General features: G+C 34.6%; 1 protein-coding gene across 1 annotated transcript; it reads left to right on the forward strand.

Annotated features, from left to right (window-relative positions):
• Positions 1-158: 158 nt before the first annotated feature.
• On the forward strand, positions 159-22,338 carry LOC113400355 (mitogen-activated protein kinase kinase kinase 7-like). Its single transcript, XM_026639904.2, has 10 exons — positions 159-433; positions 500-799; positions 1,063-1,242; positions 2,193-2,328; positions 4,330-4,430; positions 4,781-5,533; positions 5,905-5,998; positions 20,326-20,510; positions 21,208-21,318; positions 21,425-22,338. Exons 1-10 carry the CDS (start codon positions 350-352, stop codon positions 21,518-21,520), a joined length of 2,040 nt encoding a protein of 679 aa, XP_026495689.2. The 5' UTR covers positions 159-349; the 3' UTR covers positions 21,521-22,338.
• The last annotated feature ends 240 nt before the right edge of the window (positions 22,339-22,578 follow it).

The following is a 22,578-nucleotide window of genomic DNA, read 5'->3' on the forward strand; positions in this document are numbered from 1 at the left end:
CCTCGTAAAACGAAATTATTTTTTGTTTTACTTTTAAATACCTTGGACATTAAAAATATAGAGCAATGGGCACAGCAAAGTTATTGTATAAAAACCTTAATTTTTCGTAAAAAATCGCGACACATAGATACATCCCTATCATGCGATATGCGAGTGCGATGTGACATTTCATCTTCAGTTTCAAAGATGGCGGCCTTGTCGCAGTTGCTATTCTTTGCTAAACAATAACGAGAAAATTGATATAATCAACTATTTTTATCACATTTCTCTGAAATTGGCGAAAATCATAAAATCAGAAATACTAATTGTTTAGGTTAACTATTTTGATAATGTGATATTAAGTGAACCCATGGCTTCCAATGTGCAAGATTCACCTGTATATCAGCAGACGTTCGTTGAGGAGATAGATTATAATGAAATTCAAGAGTTAACGGTATATACAAAGTTTTTATTCATAAATTATATAGTGTATATTTAATAACCACAAATGTATGCATAGGTCGTTGGAAAGGGAGCATTTGGAGTGGTATGGAAGGGCCTATGGCGGAACAAATTTGTGGCTGTTAAACATATAAACTCAGAAGTTGAAAGGAGGGAGTTCGCTATCGAAGTCCGTCAGCTGTCGCGTGTTTCACATCCCAATATTGTAAGGCTGTATGGCGCTTGTACTCAAGGGGCTCAGGTTTGCCTTGTTATGGAATATGCAGAAGGTGGCTCACTATACAATGTTCTACATAATCGTCCGAAGCCTAAATACTCAGCAGCTCATGCTATGAGTTGGGCCAGGCAATGTGCGGAGGTAAAAAATTAACTAAGTAAATGTCAACACAATTTAATTAAATAATTAGTTTTAATAGATGTAAATTGTAAACAAACAAATGTCAAAGTAACCTTACATTTGAGAACTATTTAAATATTATCATTATCAATTGAAACAATTGTTTTTTATTGTCACAATTATTTTTAAAATATTATTTTTGTTTAAAAAATCTATTCTATTGTAATTGAAAAAGTGTTCTTGAATTTGTTAAATGTGTAACAAAGTAACTTACTATTTTTCAGGGTGTAGCCTACCTTCATGCAATGAAACCTAAACCTTTGATACATAGAGATTTAAAGCCACCAAACCTTTTGTTAGTGGCTGGTGGACAAAAACTTAAAATATGTGATTTTGGTACTGCAGCCGATAAAGCTACTTATATGACAAATAATAAAGGCAGTGCAGCATGGATGGCTCCAGAGGTAATAAATTTTTATTAACTAACCTTTTTACTTTCTCTGAAGAGAAAACACTCACCATTGTATAAACATTGATTACAAATTTATATCTGCCCATGCCTATTTCATTGGCATATATCTATAAACAAGTTTTATAATAACCCCTGTGATGACCATATGAAAATATTTTCAGAATGGTACCTCTCCTTTCTTTAAAATCTTACAAGCAATTGTCAGTTAAGCCATTTTTAGTGGTTTATTACTGTAGAAGTGTAGAATAAATTTTAAAGTAATGTAGTTTTTTTACACAACTTCAGTCTCTTACAATTTCGAATTCCGAATTATATACTAATCACTGAACAAAAAAACATTTACCAAATTCTGTAGGTTTTATATATAGATTTAATGAGATTGGTTATCAGCAAGTGTTTTATATTTATATAGCTATCATTGTGACTATAGACGATTATTGTCAATATTGATGATTAATAATTTGAAGTTAAAATTTCAATACATCATATTTTTTTCATTGGAATTGCATTTTCAATATATAATAATTAAAATAACTTAAAGATAAGATGATTCATGTACTTTCTATATTACAATATATTTAAAAACTGTAACAACTTTAAGAAATTTACATGTGACGGCTACATAATTGTGATTCTATGTTATTTAGAAGGATGTCTGTGAGACATCTATATTTTTTGCTTATTTCAATTAATTAAAACAATATTTATTCAAAAATCTATAATAAAATGATCTTGAAAATTATATCACACAATTTTATTTAAAAGTTATGTATTTATTGTTAGTATTATTCCTGTGGTCGGAATAGGCTATAGATATGAGATTAACCAAGTAATTTATTTAATATACTGTGGTGAATTATTAAAAATCATTTAGTATGTTTATAACTGATAATGTAATATTTAATACCCTTTTAGTTACCCTTTACTTCTACTTTATTGCAGGTCTTTGAAGGGTCATCATATACAGAAAAATGTGATGTTTTTTCATGGGGTATCATATTATGGGAAGTATTATCTAGAAGAAAACCTTTTGAAGAAGGAGGCTCTGCATTTCAAATTATGTGGGCAGTACATACAGGTACATTTTATAATTAGTAAAATGAGGATTTCATAAATTCATAGCAAATAAGAGATATACAAACTCATACAGTCAATTCTTCTCTAATGTCCTTCCTTGGAGTTCAAGTTTGCTTCATACATCATTTCATCAAATTCGGTTCATTGGTTTGGCAGTGAAAGAGCGACAAACAGACAGACAGACAGAGGCACTTTCAGATTTATAATATTAGTATAGATTGCAATTTACCATTTGTAATTTTTACCAGTTTCTTTTATACAATCCAAATTATTAAATTATTTGCATAAACATTTGAAAAAATTGCTTAAATCAATATTGTGATTTTAGTATTTGTTAGTATGATTATATATAAAACTTAGTTTTTATTTGTATTTATTAGATTTAAGTAGTTTTAGTTATCTAGGTGATAGAGACCACTTACAAGCAAGTAGCCCATTTTTCCACAAAATATATTTAAAAAATAAATAAAATGTGGATATGATCCTGATGGGGTCATCGATGGAAGTATCATTAATTTCTAAGCTAGAATTAAGGAAGTTGTTATTCTTCTTTCTTATTTTAGGAGTACCGTTATCTTAATGCATGGACTTCATCTTCTGTTTGCTTTTATAATCTGAACTTATAACTTTTTTTTTAGAACAGATTATACACATTTGTACAAAAAAAAAATACAATTATTAATATTCGCCCAAATTAAAACTGGCTTGAGAAGATAAAATTATATTTTTTATTATACTTCATCAGCTACTCGTGGGGGCATTGAAAGTTATTACACCAACTGATGGGTTGTAGGGTGATGTGTATAATATAGGCTGTACCTCTCTTAAATAATGGAATTGTCCCACTATAAATGGCCAACTGCTTGGCTAAGTCTACACTCCTTTTTAAACACTCTGATGGGTATTTATTATGGAGGACTAGGCACTCAAAGCCCTTTGAATCCCTGGAGACCGTCTAGGTTAAGGCCCAAGTTTTTCATGTACGTTAGAGTTACTGAAGCGGACGTGCGAATTGGGTAGTTCTCTGCTCCTCGGGAGCAGACGCTATTTATAAATCCAACTCGCAGATCTTTGCGCACAGAGAGCGAAGCGTGGGACTGCACATATCTTCGAGTTCTCGTGCTGTCTTGCTTCATATACGAAACGTATCTATCGTGCAAATAGCGACCGCTCTTGGTAGCATCCCATTTCCCTGTTGAATGCATTGACTATGTCAAGACTTATTGCCAACGCTACCCTGGGCCCCCACCTGCTTCGACAGTGACTGGACGATCGCGAGGTCTGTGCACCGCTCCGCAGCGATTAGCGTCATCAATTGCTGAGCGTTGCTGCACTGGTCCAACTTCACCACCCCTACGATCGCTCATATTAATGCACGCTAATAATTATTTAATGTGAATAGATTATGTCTTCATGAGCGAGAAGATCTGTAATACAAATCATTTGTAAAAAATTAAAATATCTTTGTCTGGGTTCATAGTACAATTATATTATTTTTCATCATAGATTTGCCTTGACTTCTATCGTACCTACTAATTTGCGATTTCGTCCAGGTAGTTTATTCTTTATTTGTATGCCAGACTGAACATTCGCCATTGTGATTAAGTCACATAAGGTCACATACAGAAAGACAGAATACCGTTTTTATTAGTAATGTTTAGTTTTGATTACTCACATTATTTATTAAATAAGTAACAAGCTTAGGGAATAATTGTGTCTCACTTGCCTATCAATGTTCAGTATGCTCTTAAATGGTTTATATATTTGCTATTTACACTTGGTTCAGGTTATTAGTAAGTACAATCTTGCTAATATAAATAATGATTGCCTTGCCCTTAACCCATTTATTACAATGCAAGAAATAGATTGATTAACACAATTAAGACCCTTGGTCACTTTCAACCGCTGATTGAGAGACGATAGCTCTTAACTATTAGGCTATTATAAATGTAATATTATTATTTGAATGTTGGTACTAAATCTCATTTTATTGTAATTACAGGTCAGCGGCCAGTTCTTATCGAAGGCTGTCCAGAACCTATAGAGCAGTTGATGACACAATGCTGGCATAAAATACCAGCAGAGAGACCTAGTATGGTTAAGGTAAATAAATTATGTTTTATATAAATTTCAGTATTAGTAATCTATGTGCTTATATGTATGTAATGATTACTTTGCTCAATTTTCATACACATTTTTGGCATTTAATTGAATTATACGTTACGAAGAATTTAAGTTTCGTTGACGTTTAAAACACCATTTTTTCGCTAATCCATAGTGAATTTCATAGATTAATTAAGCTCTCGACCAATTATATCGCGTCAATTTGCTGTCAAATCTTGTTTATTTGGCTTTTCTCCTGTTATGTTAGGAATAGAGTAATGTAATTTCTTATACTATGTACCTAAATTTGTAATGTAATTTAATATAAAAAAAATGAACTTCATTTACAGGTTGTGGAAATAATGGCAGCTTTAAGTGAATTCTTCCCCGGTGCCGATACACCAATCAATTACGACGATCTCGAAGCTGACGACTCTGAATATTTAGATGACGACTTCGGTCCATACAGCACCCACGACAGCTTCGAAACGGAGAGCATCGTCCAGAGTCACAATGCCAACTTCAACTACGACAGTTCGACCCACCCCGTCGTATACAGAAACAGCGAGTCGGCCCACTCGCCGAGACCGCGGAGCTTCGTCGAGACGCAGGTCAGCAAACTTCAAAACCTCATGGCGGCCGAGACGCAGCCCAAACCGGCCGCCAGGGACGACGCCGACGCGCAGCGGGCTGCTGTCAAGATACCGCAGCCTTTCAAGAAGCCGGAATCGCATTTAGAGGCCGGCCGGTCCGGCAACCGGACGGGCGAGCCGGCGGGCACGCCTGCGGACAGCCTGCGCGTGTTCCGCAGCCCCGGCGTGTTCAGCGAGAGCTCGTCCCCGCGCGGCATCTCGCCGCTCGCCAACTACAACATCGGCAACATGAACCCGCGCCACGTCGACATCGAGCAGTACTGGAACAGGGAGACTCCGTCCGCCGTCAGCACCGCGAACTCGAGGAAGGAGGACTACAATCAGAACTACTGTGATAGATTGAGCGCCGGGAACAGTCCCATGACACCGATGAAGGAGTACAACGGAAACTCACCGAGGCTGCCGATGGACGCTAGATATGCGACTCCTTTACAGATTGAAGTCGATCCTGTAAGTGAATTCAAATTCGAGTCAAATTAGTAATCAAAACTCATATCATTCGAATTTTTAGTAAATTTCTATATATCTAATTTTAATATGTAATTAAATTTGTTACCGTTTTTGGGTTTTAAAAAATTACAATTGTAAAGGTACAGTACTTAATAATACCGGTTTAAATTTATAAAGGAGACCACTTCGTGCGTAAATGGGAACATATATATAAAAAAATGTATGCAAATTAAATTGTGACATTAATAATATTCTGGTAGTTGCAGTCATTTTCTAAAACACGAAAAACTAGTTTTTTTTAGTAAAAAATCTATTTCCTTATATATAAAGAAAAATATGTGTGGAAGTCAATTTAAATGTTCAATTTTCAGAATGTTTGGGAACTAAAGGATTTTAGAGATTCGCTTGGTTACGACGATTATTTGGATATCCGGAACAACACTGGCTTCGATAATATGCCAGTTGGTAAGTATTGCATGATTTTTATCTGTATTTAAGTAATAGATTGGAATCTACTGAGTGATGTGGATGACATTTATAATTTTATATATAAATGATAATAATCTGCGTGCAATTATATTATAAATAAATTTACATTAGGCTTTTGGGCTCAAAACTCGCAGCAGCTAGTTAAAAATAAATATTTGAAGGTGCAAGATGACGTTTATCAAAACTCAACTAACTCAAGTTGTATACATTTGGGTAATAAATTAATCTAAGTAAAGTGTTTTCCACAACAAAGTATTACAATATTCCAGTAACTGTTTTTTACTACAATATTAAATCAATCTTATAATAATTAAATACTAGACAGCGGATCGCCGCTGACATGGATCGCTCACATTCCGATTTCTTTTTAAACATAATCAGACGTCGGCCGCCTGCCTCCATACCACAGACCGATGCCTCGATGCTGGAGTGCTAACGGACACTTTAAATATATCGGAAGAGTCTTAATATTGAAAATTAAAAATAATGATAATAAAAGTATTATTTAATCTTCGTTGCAGATTTAACGAATTATTCGCGGTAAACAAAATTTCGTAGTAAATCTAAAGACAAATTTCAGGTTTTTATTTTAATACTATCATATTCTTTTCATAATTTTTACTTAATTTCAAAATATAAATCGAGTACAAATAACACGAACACGGATGCCGGCAATGTTTCCCAGTTGATTCAATCCATCTGAACAATATACGTGATATATGTACCCGTTTAGACAATTTTGTTTTAGATATGCCTAAATTATTGATATCAGTCGAATAATAAATCACGTTCGCAGCAAATAAAGCAGCTCAGTACGTGTTAAGCAATATAAAATAAAGCGCTGTAAATACCGATTTTATAAATACAGCGTTTATTAAATGTTACAAAGACAAGACTAGTCTAAAGTTAACCAATGCATCACGGCGTGAGCAACGCCATCGAAATGGCGGAGTCCTGTGCCAGGACGCGCGAGCGCTGACTCATCGACGCTTATTTATCATCTGCGTCCACTTTTTATTATTCGCTTTATATAACTAATATCGTAAATGCGATTTGTTATCCAATTACGGCGTAAGTGCTTAATGGATTAAGAAGCTTAGTGCATATACATACAACGTGAGCGATCTAGCGTAGAATATTATTAGGAAGTTTTTTTTTTTTAAATTTATAAATATGGAATATAAATCATTACTACAATTTCACTTTTTTTATATTCAATTGAGAGGTTCTGGGAGACTATAGGTTATGGATTGAGTATATGTGTTTTTATGTCGTAATAGTTTCTGGATGTAACAGCTTTGTGAATAGTATGCTATAAAAGTAATCTTTCTTTACAATTGCAATTCGTATTCGTTAATAATCTAATAGTTTCCATGATATGCAATATTATGCAATTCGAGGTTTTTCTCTGTGGTTTTTTTTATTCCATTCGTCTCGATCTATACCATAGTTCTAGTTGTTAGTTTTTCTCTTGCTTTTTTACTTTTTTTTTCTTGTTTTCTTTACGCTTAGTCTTCCACGCAGACTATCACATTTTAAACACGCGCGTCACTCACTCATACTAATGCACGCCAATACTAATTAACGTGATTACCACCGCGCATCCATTGTCTTTGTAAGAAATATTAATAAATCCTTACATCGCCAATGCGCCACCGATCTTGGGAGGTACGATGTTATGTCCTTTGTGCCTGCAGCTACACTGGCTTACTCGCCCTTCAAACCGGAACACAAAAATATAACAATAGAAATGGTATTGCTGATTGGCGCTAGAATATCTGATGAATGGGTGGTACCTATCTAAACGGACACAAAATCCTACCAAGTAAAATAGTCACATATTCTATTCAGCTATACGGGTCTCTCTCGTGCCTTAGCAATTCAATATAAGTCTAAACATATAAATAATACATTAATGAGTCACTGAGATAAGTACTAACATAATGACTAATCAGATGTTATCTTATTTTGGCACGAGAATGCTATATGACAAGGATTCATATTGTTTTGGCATTGTTCGCTCCGACGTAACGTAACTTTCCTTTTATAGCTTAGGGCAGGTAATGTTATTATTAGAGCTCCGTGCCATAGTTCGTAGCTTCTAAAAATGTTGCCGAAACCAAGGGTAATAAATAATCTAAAACTTTAAATTTGTTTTAAGTTGTGACAATATCACCAGAAACAATATAACCTTTCCCATTTGAACTTACAAAAGCATTATTTTAAAGTGGATGTTCGAATGTGTCTGTTTGGACATTTACTTGGCTAAAATTTTATATTCACTTTATCCAAATTGCGACGCAACGGGATCCGAAGTTAAATCATTTACAAATTCCTGAACGTATTAACATGCGTTCTTTAAAAAGTATTAATTTTGATTATTGTTATCGTTTATACTAAATAGCAAATGTAAAATTTACCGTACATTATAAACAAACATATTAATCTGCGTTCTGGTGTCGTCTTATTTCCCTCGTTTAATATTAAGAGACATTAGTTCTCCGAAACGCCGCAGGAGTAATGGCTAGCAATTTGATAACAAATAACAGTGCAAAATATCAGACGTTAGTCACCCATGTTCTGTCCTATTTAACTTAAGTTCTCTCCTGCTTCCTCAATCGTTCAGTGCCAAAATATTGGCATTAATTTTGTCCCCTGCAATAAAAACCAAAATGTCTTAACTATTAACAGTTTCTATTGGATTTTTCTAAACAAAACTCAAGGAAAAAGCGAATTTTAGGAAGCATAAATCTACTAATAAACTTTATACGACCCATTTCGTTTTCAATTGAAAGTTATGTATATAAAAATGTATTGATACGAATATTCATATATGTAGGTTCATATAGGCTAGTCGGACACTGAATCGGAGCTTTATTTTTAGCCCGAGTACTTTACGTTATGCCCATAATAGACTGAAACGTTACGCTTACATTTTAGGTGCATTTATAAATTCAGCGATTATATCGAACGGTGTTCGGTCCAGATGTGGCTCGGGACGGTCCCGGTATGACTCATGATTCTCGGAAGAGGCCGCGACTATTTTAAACTGTGTCCGCTTACCTTCTAGGAACTGGGTGATGTGGGACCAACGACCGATCGCAACACCAAAGTATTGTTAGATCGAGAACGGGGTTCCTTTTGCTGCCACTACCATTTCCTTGTTTTATTCTCGCTAGACCGTTAATGTTGGCCTCCGGGAAGTGTTAAACATTACAAATGTATTAATGCCGATTCTACGATTTTTCCAAATTATTCAGAACGTACTAAGAAAGCGCTGATTTTTTAATTTTATCTCTGAACGTTTTACTATGTAAATAGTTGTGCTAAAGTCAATGTTCCGTTTAAACAAAGAAATCTTGACATATCCTGTTTATCCGCTGCTTCCGCGCCGCTCGAATGTTAGACGTATTGTAGAAGGTTCAATTATTTTTAAATTCAGAATCTCCTAATAATTGTAAAGATAATTAGAGAACAAACTTATAGTGTTGAATATTTACTTCAAACATTCGTTATGATTATAAATCAAATTAATTACGACTATTAATCAAAGACTATATATAAAGTTATTAGGTTTTATAATTTTCCGGGTACAGTGGAAACATTTTTGTAGTTTTAAGCAAAGCAACCGTCGCGTGCCCTGCTGAGTCAGCCTCAGACGTCAATGCTGTAAGAACAGCATCGCGGTAAAGTAAATAAGTCGTAATATTTTCATAGGTGCCGCCGCGGCGGGCATCTCGCCCGTTATGCGTTGTTCAAATAAACATAAGTGTTGATTTTTATACAGTAAAGCTGGCTTTTGAGAGCCGCTCGACCAGAGTTTTTATCGATTCCTGCTAGCGATTATAAAAATTTATGAATAAAGAACTAGTCAATAGTTCATTGCAGCATAAATTAAACATTTTTCAACGTATTTATCGAAATCGAGGCGTGATTTTATGAAAGTAATAAGTTTTCTGCGGATGAGTCTGACTCACTACCAAACCTATTTATGTAAAATTTAAGTTCCCACCGATATTTTTACCTTAACACTGAATAATCTTTAGTCTCGAGCAATCAGTCGCGATAAATACTCTATTGTTAAATCGAGCCGGCACATTTGTTCGATGTCAACAGAAACGCATCGTGCGTGCACGCATGAATCAGCTCGATACAATTAATCTAATTTAAGGTTATCGGGGAGGCATGGGACGGGCTCGCCGTCGCACAGTCTCGCGCAGCCGTCGCGCCCGGCGCATCGCCCGCTGCACTGCGATGCAACCGACGCACGCGTACTCTCACTCTACTTAACCGCTGCCCGTGTGGCGGTACCCGACCCACCGCGCGACGCGATCTGTGACAGATGCGAGTGCTCTCAAGGACGGTCCCTATGTTATAGACAAGTGAGATGCCGCAATCAGACTGTTCTGTTCAAGTTTCAATAACGGTGCAACCTAATCGTAATAAGTTACAGGTGTTCGTTGACGTTTTCATGAGTGAGTACCTTTACTTACGTATTCTTTCGAATTAAAAATATCCCCGTGATTGAAAGGAATATGTGCGGTAGATAATTTTAATTCTTTGTTTTTTTTTGTTTGTAATGAAAAAACTATAACATTTAAAAATAATGTTCTTTTCGTTTAAATCTACCATAATAGAATAAAATACCCGCTGGGCGTGGAGTCACGTGGCTCATTTATAATCCCCCAAACGATAACCGACAATGAAATAATAGGCTGTCAAAGGCATTGCCAAATCTTCTCGGCCAGTGACGACCTAGCGTCGAGTGACGCTTTCGACGAGCGGATGAATCACTTCTAATTATTTTATGATGCGGTAGCAAGGCTCCATCGTCGTACGTAGTAAACAATAAGAAGAGTCGGTTACACAGCTCCGGCTGCGATCTCCTCGGCATATGGCAACGCTCGCTCGGCCGCTGTCCAAAATTACGGCCACTCTAAATTTATTCCCAATGTTAACTCTTTTGTTGTATGATATCTTAAACGACGCAACAACCTCTTTGAAGATCCCGAAATAAATCTGTTTACACGCTCGTTTATCAGATAGACCCTTTGCACTGAAAAACTTGTTTATTTATCTCGAAAGATTTACGTTTCTGCTCTGAAAGCTCCACTAGGACTGTCTTTGTAACGAATTACACATACTCAGTTCCATACCGATTAGTAATCGTGGCAACTGTGGAAATGTTTCTCGAACCGACATCAAAACAATAAGTGTATGGAAAATAAATGGGGAGCGGTGAGACATTTTGCAGACGGCGCTTAGCGTGATTCAGTCTGGAATACGATTGCCTTTATAGCTTTGATGGTGGTGCGCAACCGGGCCGTTGGCATCGGGGAGCGACATGACTAACCGGTGCCCGCTCTAGATACAATCAAAATATGTGACAAGTTTATTTCTATTCGGAACAAGACATTCTCGATATATCCCTCCACAAAGTTGTACATCTGCTGATTTTTTTGACGACATAAGTAGGTCGGGGCTCGTATCTGCGTCACACGGCCGGCTCCATACCCAACTCTTACGTTTACGCAAAATCTTTACTCTTCTATGACCTCGGCACGCAATATACCGGTAACTGATCGCGCTCGCTGACAACGTTATCAATGGCCGGAGCTAATATTACTGTTTACTTAAGTTAGACTACTATTAGCTATGGCGATAATCCGTCTACCTTAATGTTATGGTTTAGAAGAAATCAATTACCACGATTCACATCACATAAATCATTTCTAATATAATTAATACTAAACTTATATACAGTGGGTATGTGTATAAAAACTGTGTTTGTAGTTTGAATAAATATGACCGATTATTTTCTATCAAACTGCTGTCATATTATAGTTTTCGCCTTATTCGATGAAAGCTGATCGAGCCTTACATTATCAATATAACGCTTTTATTATTTTCTTCTATTTTATATAAATATTTCCGCTGTTGACTTATTACTATCACTTGCTTTGCTTTAAAACTATATATATTTCCTATATTTTAGACATAAATGCATCGCATTAAATAGTACAAATATTAAATTCAAAAAGTCTAAAATCTTGTTTTTAGAATATTTTGATTATATACGGGAGAAGAAAATAAAAAATAATGTAAAAAATGCCTTATCCTTTTGCTAATTAAATTCATTACAAAAAGAAAAGAAGTAGTAGGTACAGTCCGATTGATATTAAAATGGAAATCAAAAGTAAACAATAAAATCAATAATTCTAAATTGAAATGATTTAAAAATGAAGGTATTATTATTAATAGGAAGTAATTATTAATAGGAAAATTGCTAAACATAGAAATGTATATACGATGGATATACACTGCAATATTAAATAATAACTAATTGTAAATTTTCAATCCAATTGCTACCAAAATCCTATTTACTTTCAAGAAAAGAAATGAATTGACGGCTCGTCTAAATATACATATATCTCAATTTTGCATCCCACGTGTGCAGCGTACATTACGATCTCCCTTCTCCGCCGGTCACGAGATAAATTGTAATTCGTTGCTTACCCTGAGTTAAACCTTGATCGTCCATTACGAACGTGCACTAACGACGATGCTATCTTTGCTCTAAAAATTAAAAATAAACCACTTTTAAAAAGATAGATGGGCATGAAGGGATTAATTGAGGATATAACTAGGATAAGATAAATTGAAGGGAATAACTACTGCGCCGGCTTTATGTAAGGTAATGACGTAGATTAGTGATACAATACATTTGGATTGTTAATAGAATTTTCCATTATAGAATTGATAAGTTAACTAAGTTAATATAAGGGGGGGGGTCTTACTACTTTAGAAACACATCTCACTCACTATTGCTATTGATCTTAATTAACATTGAATACTTGTTTAATTGTACAGTTTCTTTGATTCCTCAGGTACATGTGCCATATATTTTTTTTCTCGTAATTTTACTATTTTCTAGCGCTTCTTAGAAAGCCTTTCAAATTTTATATACATAGGGCTACGAATATTCTACTAATTATATGCATTTAAATTTGATAAATATAACTTTCTCCTAAAAACAACTTTAATAAGAAACGAAGGGTCTTTTTATGACTTATTCCGCTGTTTATGACTTAATAAGATGATGAGCCAATACTAGCCTAAGGTGTTGAACAATAAATCTATTGAAACATGACTCGTTTGCATAACTTACCACCGGTCAGTATTGGTCGTTTGTGCACTATATATACCTACCACTGTCTACTGCCAAACACCAATACATTGTGTACTAGTGCTTGAGACGTAGACGACTCGTTACAATTTTTTCATTGAAATAATGATGAACTGCAAAGAGATGTTGTTTTTAACGTTCTTCATTTTATCAAATTATTAATAAAAAGTCAATAATAATACCGAAAAGCAAAAGGAATACGAGTATACATTACACATTCAAAGAAATTGTAAAATCTTCAGCGAAAAACGCGGTGAAAATTTTAATATGTGGATTTTTCGTAGCTATTAATCTTATTGCAAGTACAATCGAAAATATATCGATTTTGCCAAATGTAACAATGTTTAAAAACTGTTTACCAATATGTATGTTTAATCGAGTACAATGTTGCTGCACCGTGTGAATCAGTTTACTACTTAGTGTAGGCGGAGTACGATGTTAGAGGTGGGATTACGACGTATTTAATGCAATAATAATCTAATTAAATGGTACATTGATATCTTCTAAATATGTTTTTGCCCGTGACAAAAAAAAACCAAGTCCTTATATGTGTAACCTTTTTGAACTTATATTTGTTCTTGTGTAGCCTATTCCAATGAAAGTAGGAAAAAATATAAACAAACCTTAGTTTTACGTATTTCATTCGATTTGCTGATAACTCGGCTATATTAAAGTTATATATATTATTTATAATACAACACTATTGCACTTAACTATTTATTTCCACTTTAATTTTACTTCCAAAATTACGATAACAGTTTCGTCGACGTTCAAAACGCCTTTTTTATGCAAATCCATAGTGAATATAATAGATTAATCAAGCTCTCGACCAATTATATTTCGTCAATTCGCTGTCAAACGTTGCTTATTTGGCTTTTTTCCTGTTATGGTTGGAATAGAGATACCAATCAAACAACAAAAAATCAAATATTTTCTAAATAAAAGATATGCTTAGAAAATTCAGAAAATCTTTAACACACACTAATTATTTATATTAAAAAAAAATATATATAATAAATAGAAAAATAAGATATTACATCTTCTTTTACACTTCTTTTATGGCATTAACAGCAAATTTAAACATTCACAATTTTAATTTGTAATAAAGTAAGTATTGTTAAATAACGATAAGATGTGAAATTTTCTATTTCGAGCAGCTACACAGTTAATCGCAGGTTGAGCGAGTAGTTTTTACGTCAACCTGTTCACGGGCAACATCAAAATTCACTTTCATCATTTTTTGTAAAGCGCCAAAAAAATAATATTACCATTTAATAAATAATTCGAGTAATAAATATTTTTATTATAAACGTATCAGTGTCACATGTCATTGGTATAATATTATTTGAAATATTTCTGGTTATGTTTTTTTTTTATCAATTGTTTTCCTACCAATAAATATAAAACGGAGAATATAAAAATAAATGTAATTGTGAATATGTTTTGATTTACCTTTACGTTGAAATATACTGCGTTTTAAATCAAATGACAGACAACATCTTTCAACAACGTAGTAAATGTTCACCGTTCACAATCCTATTAATATTACACATCTTCGTAACGTTAATAATCCGTCATATTCGTAATGTTTCTCGAAATAATATATTGTCTCAGAATAAATGAATATATTATTTTAAATAACGAAAAATATCGCGTGCGTTTTCTAGTCAAAGTTTACTTGTGTAATAACATTCGTGTAAGTAAATATAAAATATCATTAATTATATTTACTGCAATAATAACGTAAAAGAGGCGATATTCAACCGTATCCATCACTTATCACGTACTTAAAAACTGAAAAAATTGACGAGTCGTAGAATCAGCAGGAAGCGATACAAAAGCTGTAGTTGTGAAACAGCTCCGTCTGAGTCACGCGTGTATTTTAGAGGTGTGCTACCGAATCGTGTAGCCTCTACGAACACCGTTCTTACGACGTCAATTATAATGTAATTTAAATCTATTGTTTGACTGAGGACTTAACAAACTCTGTGTTATGATTCATCAATGTTTACTAAGAATGATAAAAAGATTTTACTATGTCTTCACAACAAACAAAAATCTAAAATTCTATGTCATATACTATTAGAGCCTACTATATATTTGTTAACGATATATTCGACTTTTTTTTTTCTAATTTTAACTTGTCTTCGCGCCAATTTCATATTTGGTACATATTTAACGCATTTCACGTTAGCCTAAAGACAATAAATTGCTAGGTTAGTATTGCTTTAACAATTCTTTGATGTGATCTGGATAAAATCATGTAAAAATATAGCACATTAACAGAGACTGGCCCAGTTCTGATTTCTCCGTAGAAGTTGGCACGAGATTGTAAACTGCCCTCTTTACAATAGACCGCTAAATATCAAGCACTGTTTTGCTGACAACGCACACTTCTTTTCTTCAATGGGCCATCATTAACAAGCAGCTCTCCTTGGCCGCGTCAGAAATCGGTTCAACTGACAATTGATAGCTTTGCTAACTGATATTTACCAGAGGTTGAAGGATATTGATAAAAACAAGCATTACCATAGTACACGGGTGATTATTTCGATGAATACTGATACACGTTTTTTAAACTATTATATGATTAAAAACCGATCCGACCGATCGAAAAACGACATTTTTTTTGTTAATTTTTTAAACGCGTATGCTGATTCTCAATAACTTTGTATGTATTTTATTAATACAACTAATCTAATTCAATTTCTAATAAGTTCCCAAATGACATGAAATGAGAACGACAAACTAAATTGCGGGCATTGGTTTGTAAAACAACGTATAACACTTCCTTCATCTTGATGTTGCTAAATAATAAAGAAAAGTTTACGACGAGTGAAAAAATTGTGCTCATTTTAAACACCGCGTAAATTATTCGGATTAGACAATCCGCTAACTTCAAACTCGCTTATTATTGTCCTTTATGTTTTATTTTATTATTATACACAAGGACGCCTAAATCCGTGCAGATATTTCCGTATCGAATGAAAGTGTCTCGGATGAATCAAACTTTTTTTAAAGGCTGGAAGTACGATGTAATTCCCTGTTAGCCGCTTAACATGATTCAAGCATTGAGATCTTGGATATACAGTGGATTTTTGACACTTGATTTTCAAATAAAGAAGACGGAATTTTAATCTCTGCTAACCAATTATACAAGTCGCGATAAAATGTTTCAATTCTTTTGGTCTAAAATTAAATCGATCTTCGTAAATCTTTTCACTATAAATGCAATGTGTCAAAGTCTAGATTAGTTAGCAAGACACTTTCCTTACTTTCGGTTCCAAATCTTTTAATACAGTCTATTAGAAAAAAAAAGTGTCACTTCATGGCCAGCTCCCACGAGATGTCGGAGTATGACGCAATCAGAGCAGTCTGCGTCCCGTCCCGACGCCAAATCGAAAACACATTAATGCCACCGATCAAAGAGAGCTTTACTTCACCCTTAGATTTACGACTATTACTATATCGATAAATCGCACATGGCTCTCATAGTATTATAACGATATATTCACCATGGAGATTATTTCATTATAGTGTATTTTAAATATTAGTTGTGTCTTCTAGTCTTAATTTAACTCGTGTTTTGATATAGTCGAAGTGTACATATGCCTACAATAAAACTCTAACAAATACATCTAATAATAACTTGCCTCACGTGATGGATAATCTCGACGTAATTTCTCTGTTCTTGAAGTATTGGATTAGCCGTAATAAGAACGCGAGTGCAATGTTTCATTGCTGTAATATAAATAACGATAGTGAAGTGCATCATGCTACTGCTTAGACTGTCCCCGATGCCAAAATGATTTCATTGTCGTTTTAAAGCCTAACCAAATAGTTAAGATTGCGATACCTGAGCTGTTTCATCACGAGTGACGTATGTGTTATGAATGTCGTTGGCTCTCTTCGGTTTGTTTGCGTTCGATTGAGTTGCAAATATCATGTTCTCGTTTGATGTCTATCGTTATAGATATCGAATATAATTTATGTTATAAATAAGTCAGATATGATTAAAACGAAGACTTTAATTGCTCGGTTTAAATTTTGTAGTTCGAATTTAGTGGTAGTAAACTACGTTATGGATTAGTCATGATTTTCCAACGACCGTCCGGAGACTATCCATCAACGGCTCGGCGAGAATACGCCCGAACTCTGTCAACGCTTCGCGCGTGAGCGTTAATAATCACGCCCGTGTTGCAATTATGTATTACATTCTCATATTTACACACAAAATCTTCGAAAAACCCATGTTCAAACAAGTTAATATAGAAGTACCAAGGAAATGAGAAAAGAGTATTTAATATTACTCAAAAGCATTTCCTTAACAGGTGATTTTCAATTGGTATTTAAATATCGTTCGTTCGTTCGTCAACGTGCTTAAGATTATTCTGGACACTTTAGGACTTTATAAGCTATACTCAGAGACTGAAGAGCTATTAAAACAGCGAAGTTGGCACGTTGCTCGGCTTCATTATTGTCTAAGGGCACGTGCTTTTAGCGCTAAATCAGCGTGTAGGCAAAACGGAAGCGAAGCGTAGTCGCACCGTCTAGTCATGTCTGTTCCGTATATTTAGAACTTTAGTGTTAACAATATTAATCGTGGTAGTTCATTAGATATTTATCATTTTATTTTAAACTACCCACGCTTACGCTAACTATTTTTAATTATTAATCATTCTATCAAATATTTAAACAACATTAACAATAAAAAAATATTGTATCTTTTTAAATTTAATAATTTGGTTTATGTTAAAGTATAAATCATTAGAGTTCTTACATGTTATTTTAATTTAAATTTAATGAACGGTGTTCAATCTCCATCGTGTCTTCTCCATCGTACGTGACATTGGCGAAATAATCTGTGCCCTCTCGGCACAAATGAAAGCGTTAAAAAAATTAACGGTGATATTGCCATCTTAATACAATTAAGTTTCTAACCATATTTTCGTCAACAATTTAAAGTTAATTGTGTTTGCGGCGGAATTAAATTGTTTTTGCACACTGCACTTCTACACGTTGAAATGCACCAGCTAAATGTAAGTCTATGAACTAGAATTAGGGCCACATGCGATGCTGCAATCATCTGAACTCTAAATTATCACTGCGCAATGAACAACAAACGTTTAAACCGTACCAACCGGCTTCAAGCCAATACTATAAAAGCTACGTAATCAACAATAATATGGCTATGATGTCCAAACAATAACAACGCAATATTTTATGCGTGCAATAAACGGTGCCGTTCTATTTTTTCTTAATGGTTTTATTTAAAAGATCCATTTTTTCTGTAAATTATGCTTAGAACAACTTTTGGAGATTCATGCATCACGAGGGTGAAATCTTATGGTGCCGTCTATTGCATGGCAATGACGACGTAGGCGGGGGTCGTCGACCCGCTGCAGAGAGCGCTGCGCGCGCGCCCTGCCAGCGAAAACGGCAGAAAACCTCACGAAGGGCGGCAGCACACTGTATCCGCATTTAGCTCGGGCTGACGTCGCTGAGTCACCGCACCGCGAATAGCGGTGGTTTGTTTGTTGCACCGCCCGCTCCCGGCTCTCCCGCCGATTATTTCGAGCGTGGCGTGTGCGACTGCGACTCTGCGAGCAGTGCTGGCTGCTCGCTCCCGGAGAGAGCACGCGCCATGCCCCCTCTTCCCGCGCCGCCCGCGCGCCTCCGTCGCCTCGACGCGTGTGACGCCTCCGCCGGTATTGTCACCACCATCAGGGACACGGTCAGCTGTAGTTGGATATTTTACAGTGAGTGTCGAGAGCCGTTGCTCTCTACTGTCGTACGCGCCGTTTCCGGGTCGACTCTTCCTACGCGGAAGATTTGTCGTTGCCCAATGCTGTAGGCCACATTTTGCGTCAGTGCGCCCTGTCAACCCTTAAAAGTTGTAATAGTGCCTTTTCTGTTACTAGTACGTTTATGATTAAAAGAACCCCCTCGGATTGAAATTAATATATCTTTAAAATTTGTCTTGAAAAATTGTAACAGTTGTGTAGAACGAGTGTTTATGAAAGCCTAATATTTTCTAGAAAATGAGATCGTTAAAATCTCTGTGTTACAAGTGTTTTGAGATGAATTGTTCATTGTAGGCGACTGTTTCGCTTGATTCTCTGCTGCCATCTATTTGCGTGAAAAGGAATCATCGGTCGAAAGCTGCAATCTAGGTGAAACGTCTGACATCAGCAACCCGAAGTAAATTTAACTCTTGACGTATTAAACCTTACCGTTGAACTGTTACGTTTTTATTGAAAGCTCTTCCAATAAGTTTACTTATTTTAATAAAAGATTATTATTTTTCGAAATATATCATTTTCAAAAATATAATCTATAATAATATATAATCTTGCAATATTCCGGATTTTTAATCGAAACACTTTTTTATATTTAAGTACATAGTAATTGTTGTAATAATATTTGTCTCCGTGTATTCGTCTTAATTTGACTATTTGTTCAAACTAATTAATGACTAGGTTACGCGTCACCATCACAGTACCAACTGGGTTTGCCGAGCGCATTTTATCTGGAATACTGTAAACATTTTGTTAATGGCACAGATCATGTTTTACATTATCAATGAACTAATTTGCCAATACTAAAATGATTGTTCTCCTTGTCGTCACATGAGACGGATAGCAATATTTTATGTCCTGATAAATTATTTCAGTTTAAATGTTATTCCCAATAAAGCATTCAGGCTCTTTTCAAACGTACGAATGCGTAACGATTAATGAACTTACTTATAATGCTAATAAAAAGATCAAAACACAATTAAATGCTTCGAATTATATAAAATTATTTAAAGAATGAATTTAAATATGTTATGTTAAAAATCTTGATAAAACATCGTAGTCAATAGACGTAAATTCAAAGACTGTATCAATATATGCGTTAACATTTATTGCTCTATGTAATAACTACAAAATCTCGTAATGGCTCTTCCCGATATAATCCATAATACGAACCGATAGTCGATTCAGATAGAGCTTTCATAACTGATTTTTGAAGTAGCGATCCAAAAGTCTATATGAGCAAAAGTTTTGTATTTAAATATATCACCCTGAGCACGAGGTTAGAAGAAATATCTAAAAGTAATTAATCGCTATTCCAGGTAACAGTAGTGGTTCAACCCCCGCGGAGGGCGCCGCGCCGCCGCCATCCGAGCCCGATCCTGATCTGGACTCTATCCACATGATGCTGGACCCACACTTGCGACCCATCTCGCCGGACCTCAATAATGAGGAGTCGAAACGCATCTTTGAAGAACACAAACAGTTGGCCCAGGAGTACCTTAAAGTAAGTTTCTAAAGAAATAGAAATAGACCTGAAATATCGTAAATTAAACTTCAACTGCTATGTTACCAAGTAGATTAAATCTTGCAACTGAATTTTAAACAAATTCCAATGAAGGTGATCAATGCATACACTTTTCGCCGGTGACATATACAATTTTCAATAAATTAAAATAAATATACTTTATTATACGTTGTGTGAAAAGTATTTCCCAATGCAATGTCTTCCTCCCTTATATTCTTTTTATAGTCATTGCTCAACCAACGTATATAATTTACGGTCGGCTCTGTCATTGTCGTGTTAATATGTTATTGGCGGTACTTCAAGTTATGCACGTTGTTATTGCATTTGTACACGTGCATTCCCATCATTTCTACTTTGTACCCGATCCCAATATACAATCTATTATTATTGTTTACTAAAACATCCATTCGGTACTCAATAATTTCATATATATTGGAAATTCCACTAATAAACTTAAACATCTAAACCTGTCTTTGAATATGTAATTATATAAACATTATTTGTAAAAGGTACATACATAAAATAACAAGCAAATACCTAAAAAAAATATATAACCATTTTAGACACCCAATAAGATTTAGTAAACTAGAATTCTTTCCATTTTTTTGGAAAATATTTATTCATTTATAATTAAATAACGAAAGCGATATATTAAAAAAAATGCTCTTTTTTTTAGATACAGACTGAACTAGCTTATCTAAGCAATCACAAGTCAGAGCTAGAAGACCAAATGGACGATGAGGAGCTCCAACAGAAGAGAGAGATCATACAATTAGAGAAGGAAAAGGTAAATATACATAAACAAGTCCATTCTTTAACCATAGGACTTTGATTATATTACTTTAAATAATTGTATATTAAAATAATATGATTCGTGTATTGTTTCGTTTCAGGACTCGTTAATCAAACTATACTGCACATTGAAAAAGCAGAGTCCGCGAGTCGACAACGACAGCTGGCTGCACCCAGAGGACTTGCCGCACGAGTGACGCGCGCCTGCGGCCGCTGACGTCACGCACTGCGCCACACGCACGAACCTCGCGCGGACTCGTGTGCTGTTGCCACGTCATTGTTTGAATATTATGACACAACCGACACGTTCTCGTTGCCTTATATGATCAAAAAACGCGAATTTGTCTTTTGACCAAAACCTTCTAGTCAAGAGAAACAGGGATGTAGATTGTGCATTTTTTTAATAGTTACATTTAAAATGTCCACGTTTCAATATTGCAATGATCGTAATTATTGAAGTACATGGACCTATTCAATAAATATATCTTTAATAAATAGTGTAGTGCAGTGCGAAGGACTTGCTTTACGGTACAACGCGTAAAGTCTGATTAAAATATTGATCTCAAGTCACCAAACGAGCCTTCATCATCGCTATTTTACAGGTTATTTTTTATATTGTGTGTACGTCCTCCAAGCCTTATATTGGATACATATTTTTATGAACAAATTCACTGCCTAGTTCATAAGTACCGAATTTAATTTTCCTAGTAGTGTTCTTTGGTTTGTTGTTAAATGTAGTGAATACAACTTTAACAATGGTTACTTTGATTCGTTTTTTTTTTATGTCAATATTATTGTATAACTATAAAAGGGCGCGTTTTAGTGCCGTTTTATTGAAATGCATTCTAAATATTATATAAATATTATTTATTTGGATAATAAAGAGGATGGTAAAATATTTTTTAATATAAACACTTGTAAAGAACTTACGTGTGTATGCATATTTCATTTATGTATTTAAGATAGTATTAGTAGGTATAATGTATTGTTAAGTTTAATAAATAATATAAAAACATAGATTTGTTTTAATAAAAAATATTCTTAATTATTTTTATTAAAAAACTAAAACCTCACCATTGGATAACAAGCCTAAAGGGAGTACAGACTAGAGCATTTACTCGTAACTCATGTATTTCATATATGTAAGTGATCACAGAATCGGTGTCTGGGAGCCGTCTGCCCGTAGATTGCTAAGGCGATTACATAGATTATAAAAGACGTGGAGTTCTTATACTTTGGTTTCGATACATGATAC

The sequence above is a fragment of the Vanessa tameamea genome, chromosome 17, assembly GCF_037043105.1.
Source record: "Vanessa tameamea isolate UH-Manoa-2023 chromosome 17, ilVanTame1 primary haplotype, whole genome shotgun sequence".
NCBI classification, from domain to species: domain Eukaryota; kingdom Metazoa; phylum Arthropoda; class Insecta; order Lepidoptera; family Nymphalidae; genus Vanessa; species Vanessa tameamea.

Bases quoted from the DNA above. Each gene is read 5' to 3' on its own strand.
- LOC113400355 (XM_026639904.2), top strand. From the start codon at position 350: ATGGCTTCCAATGTGCAAGATTCACCTGTATATCAGCAGACGTTCGTT. The intron at 5,534-5,904 runs GTAAGTGAATTC...TTCAATTTTCAG, and splicing joins TACAGATTGAAGTCGATCCT to AATGTTTGGGAACTAAAGGA. The intron at 20,511-21,207 runs GTAAGTTTCTAA...TCTTTTTTTTAG, and splicing joins TGGCCCAGGAGTACCTTAAA to ATACAGACTGAACTAGCTTA.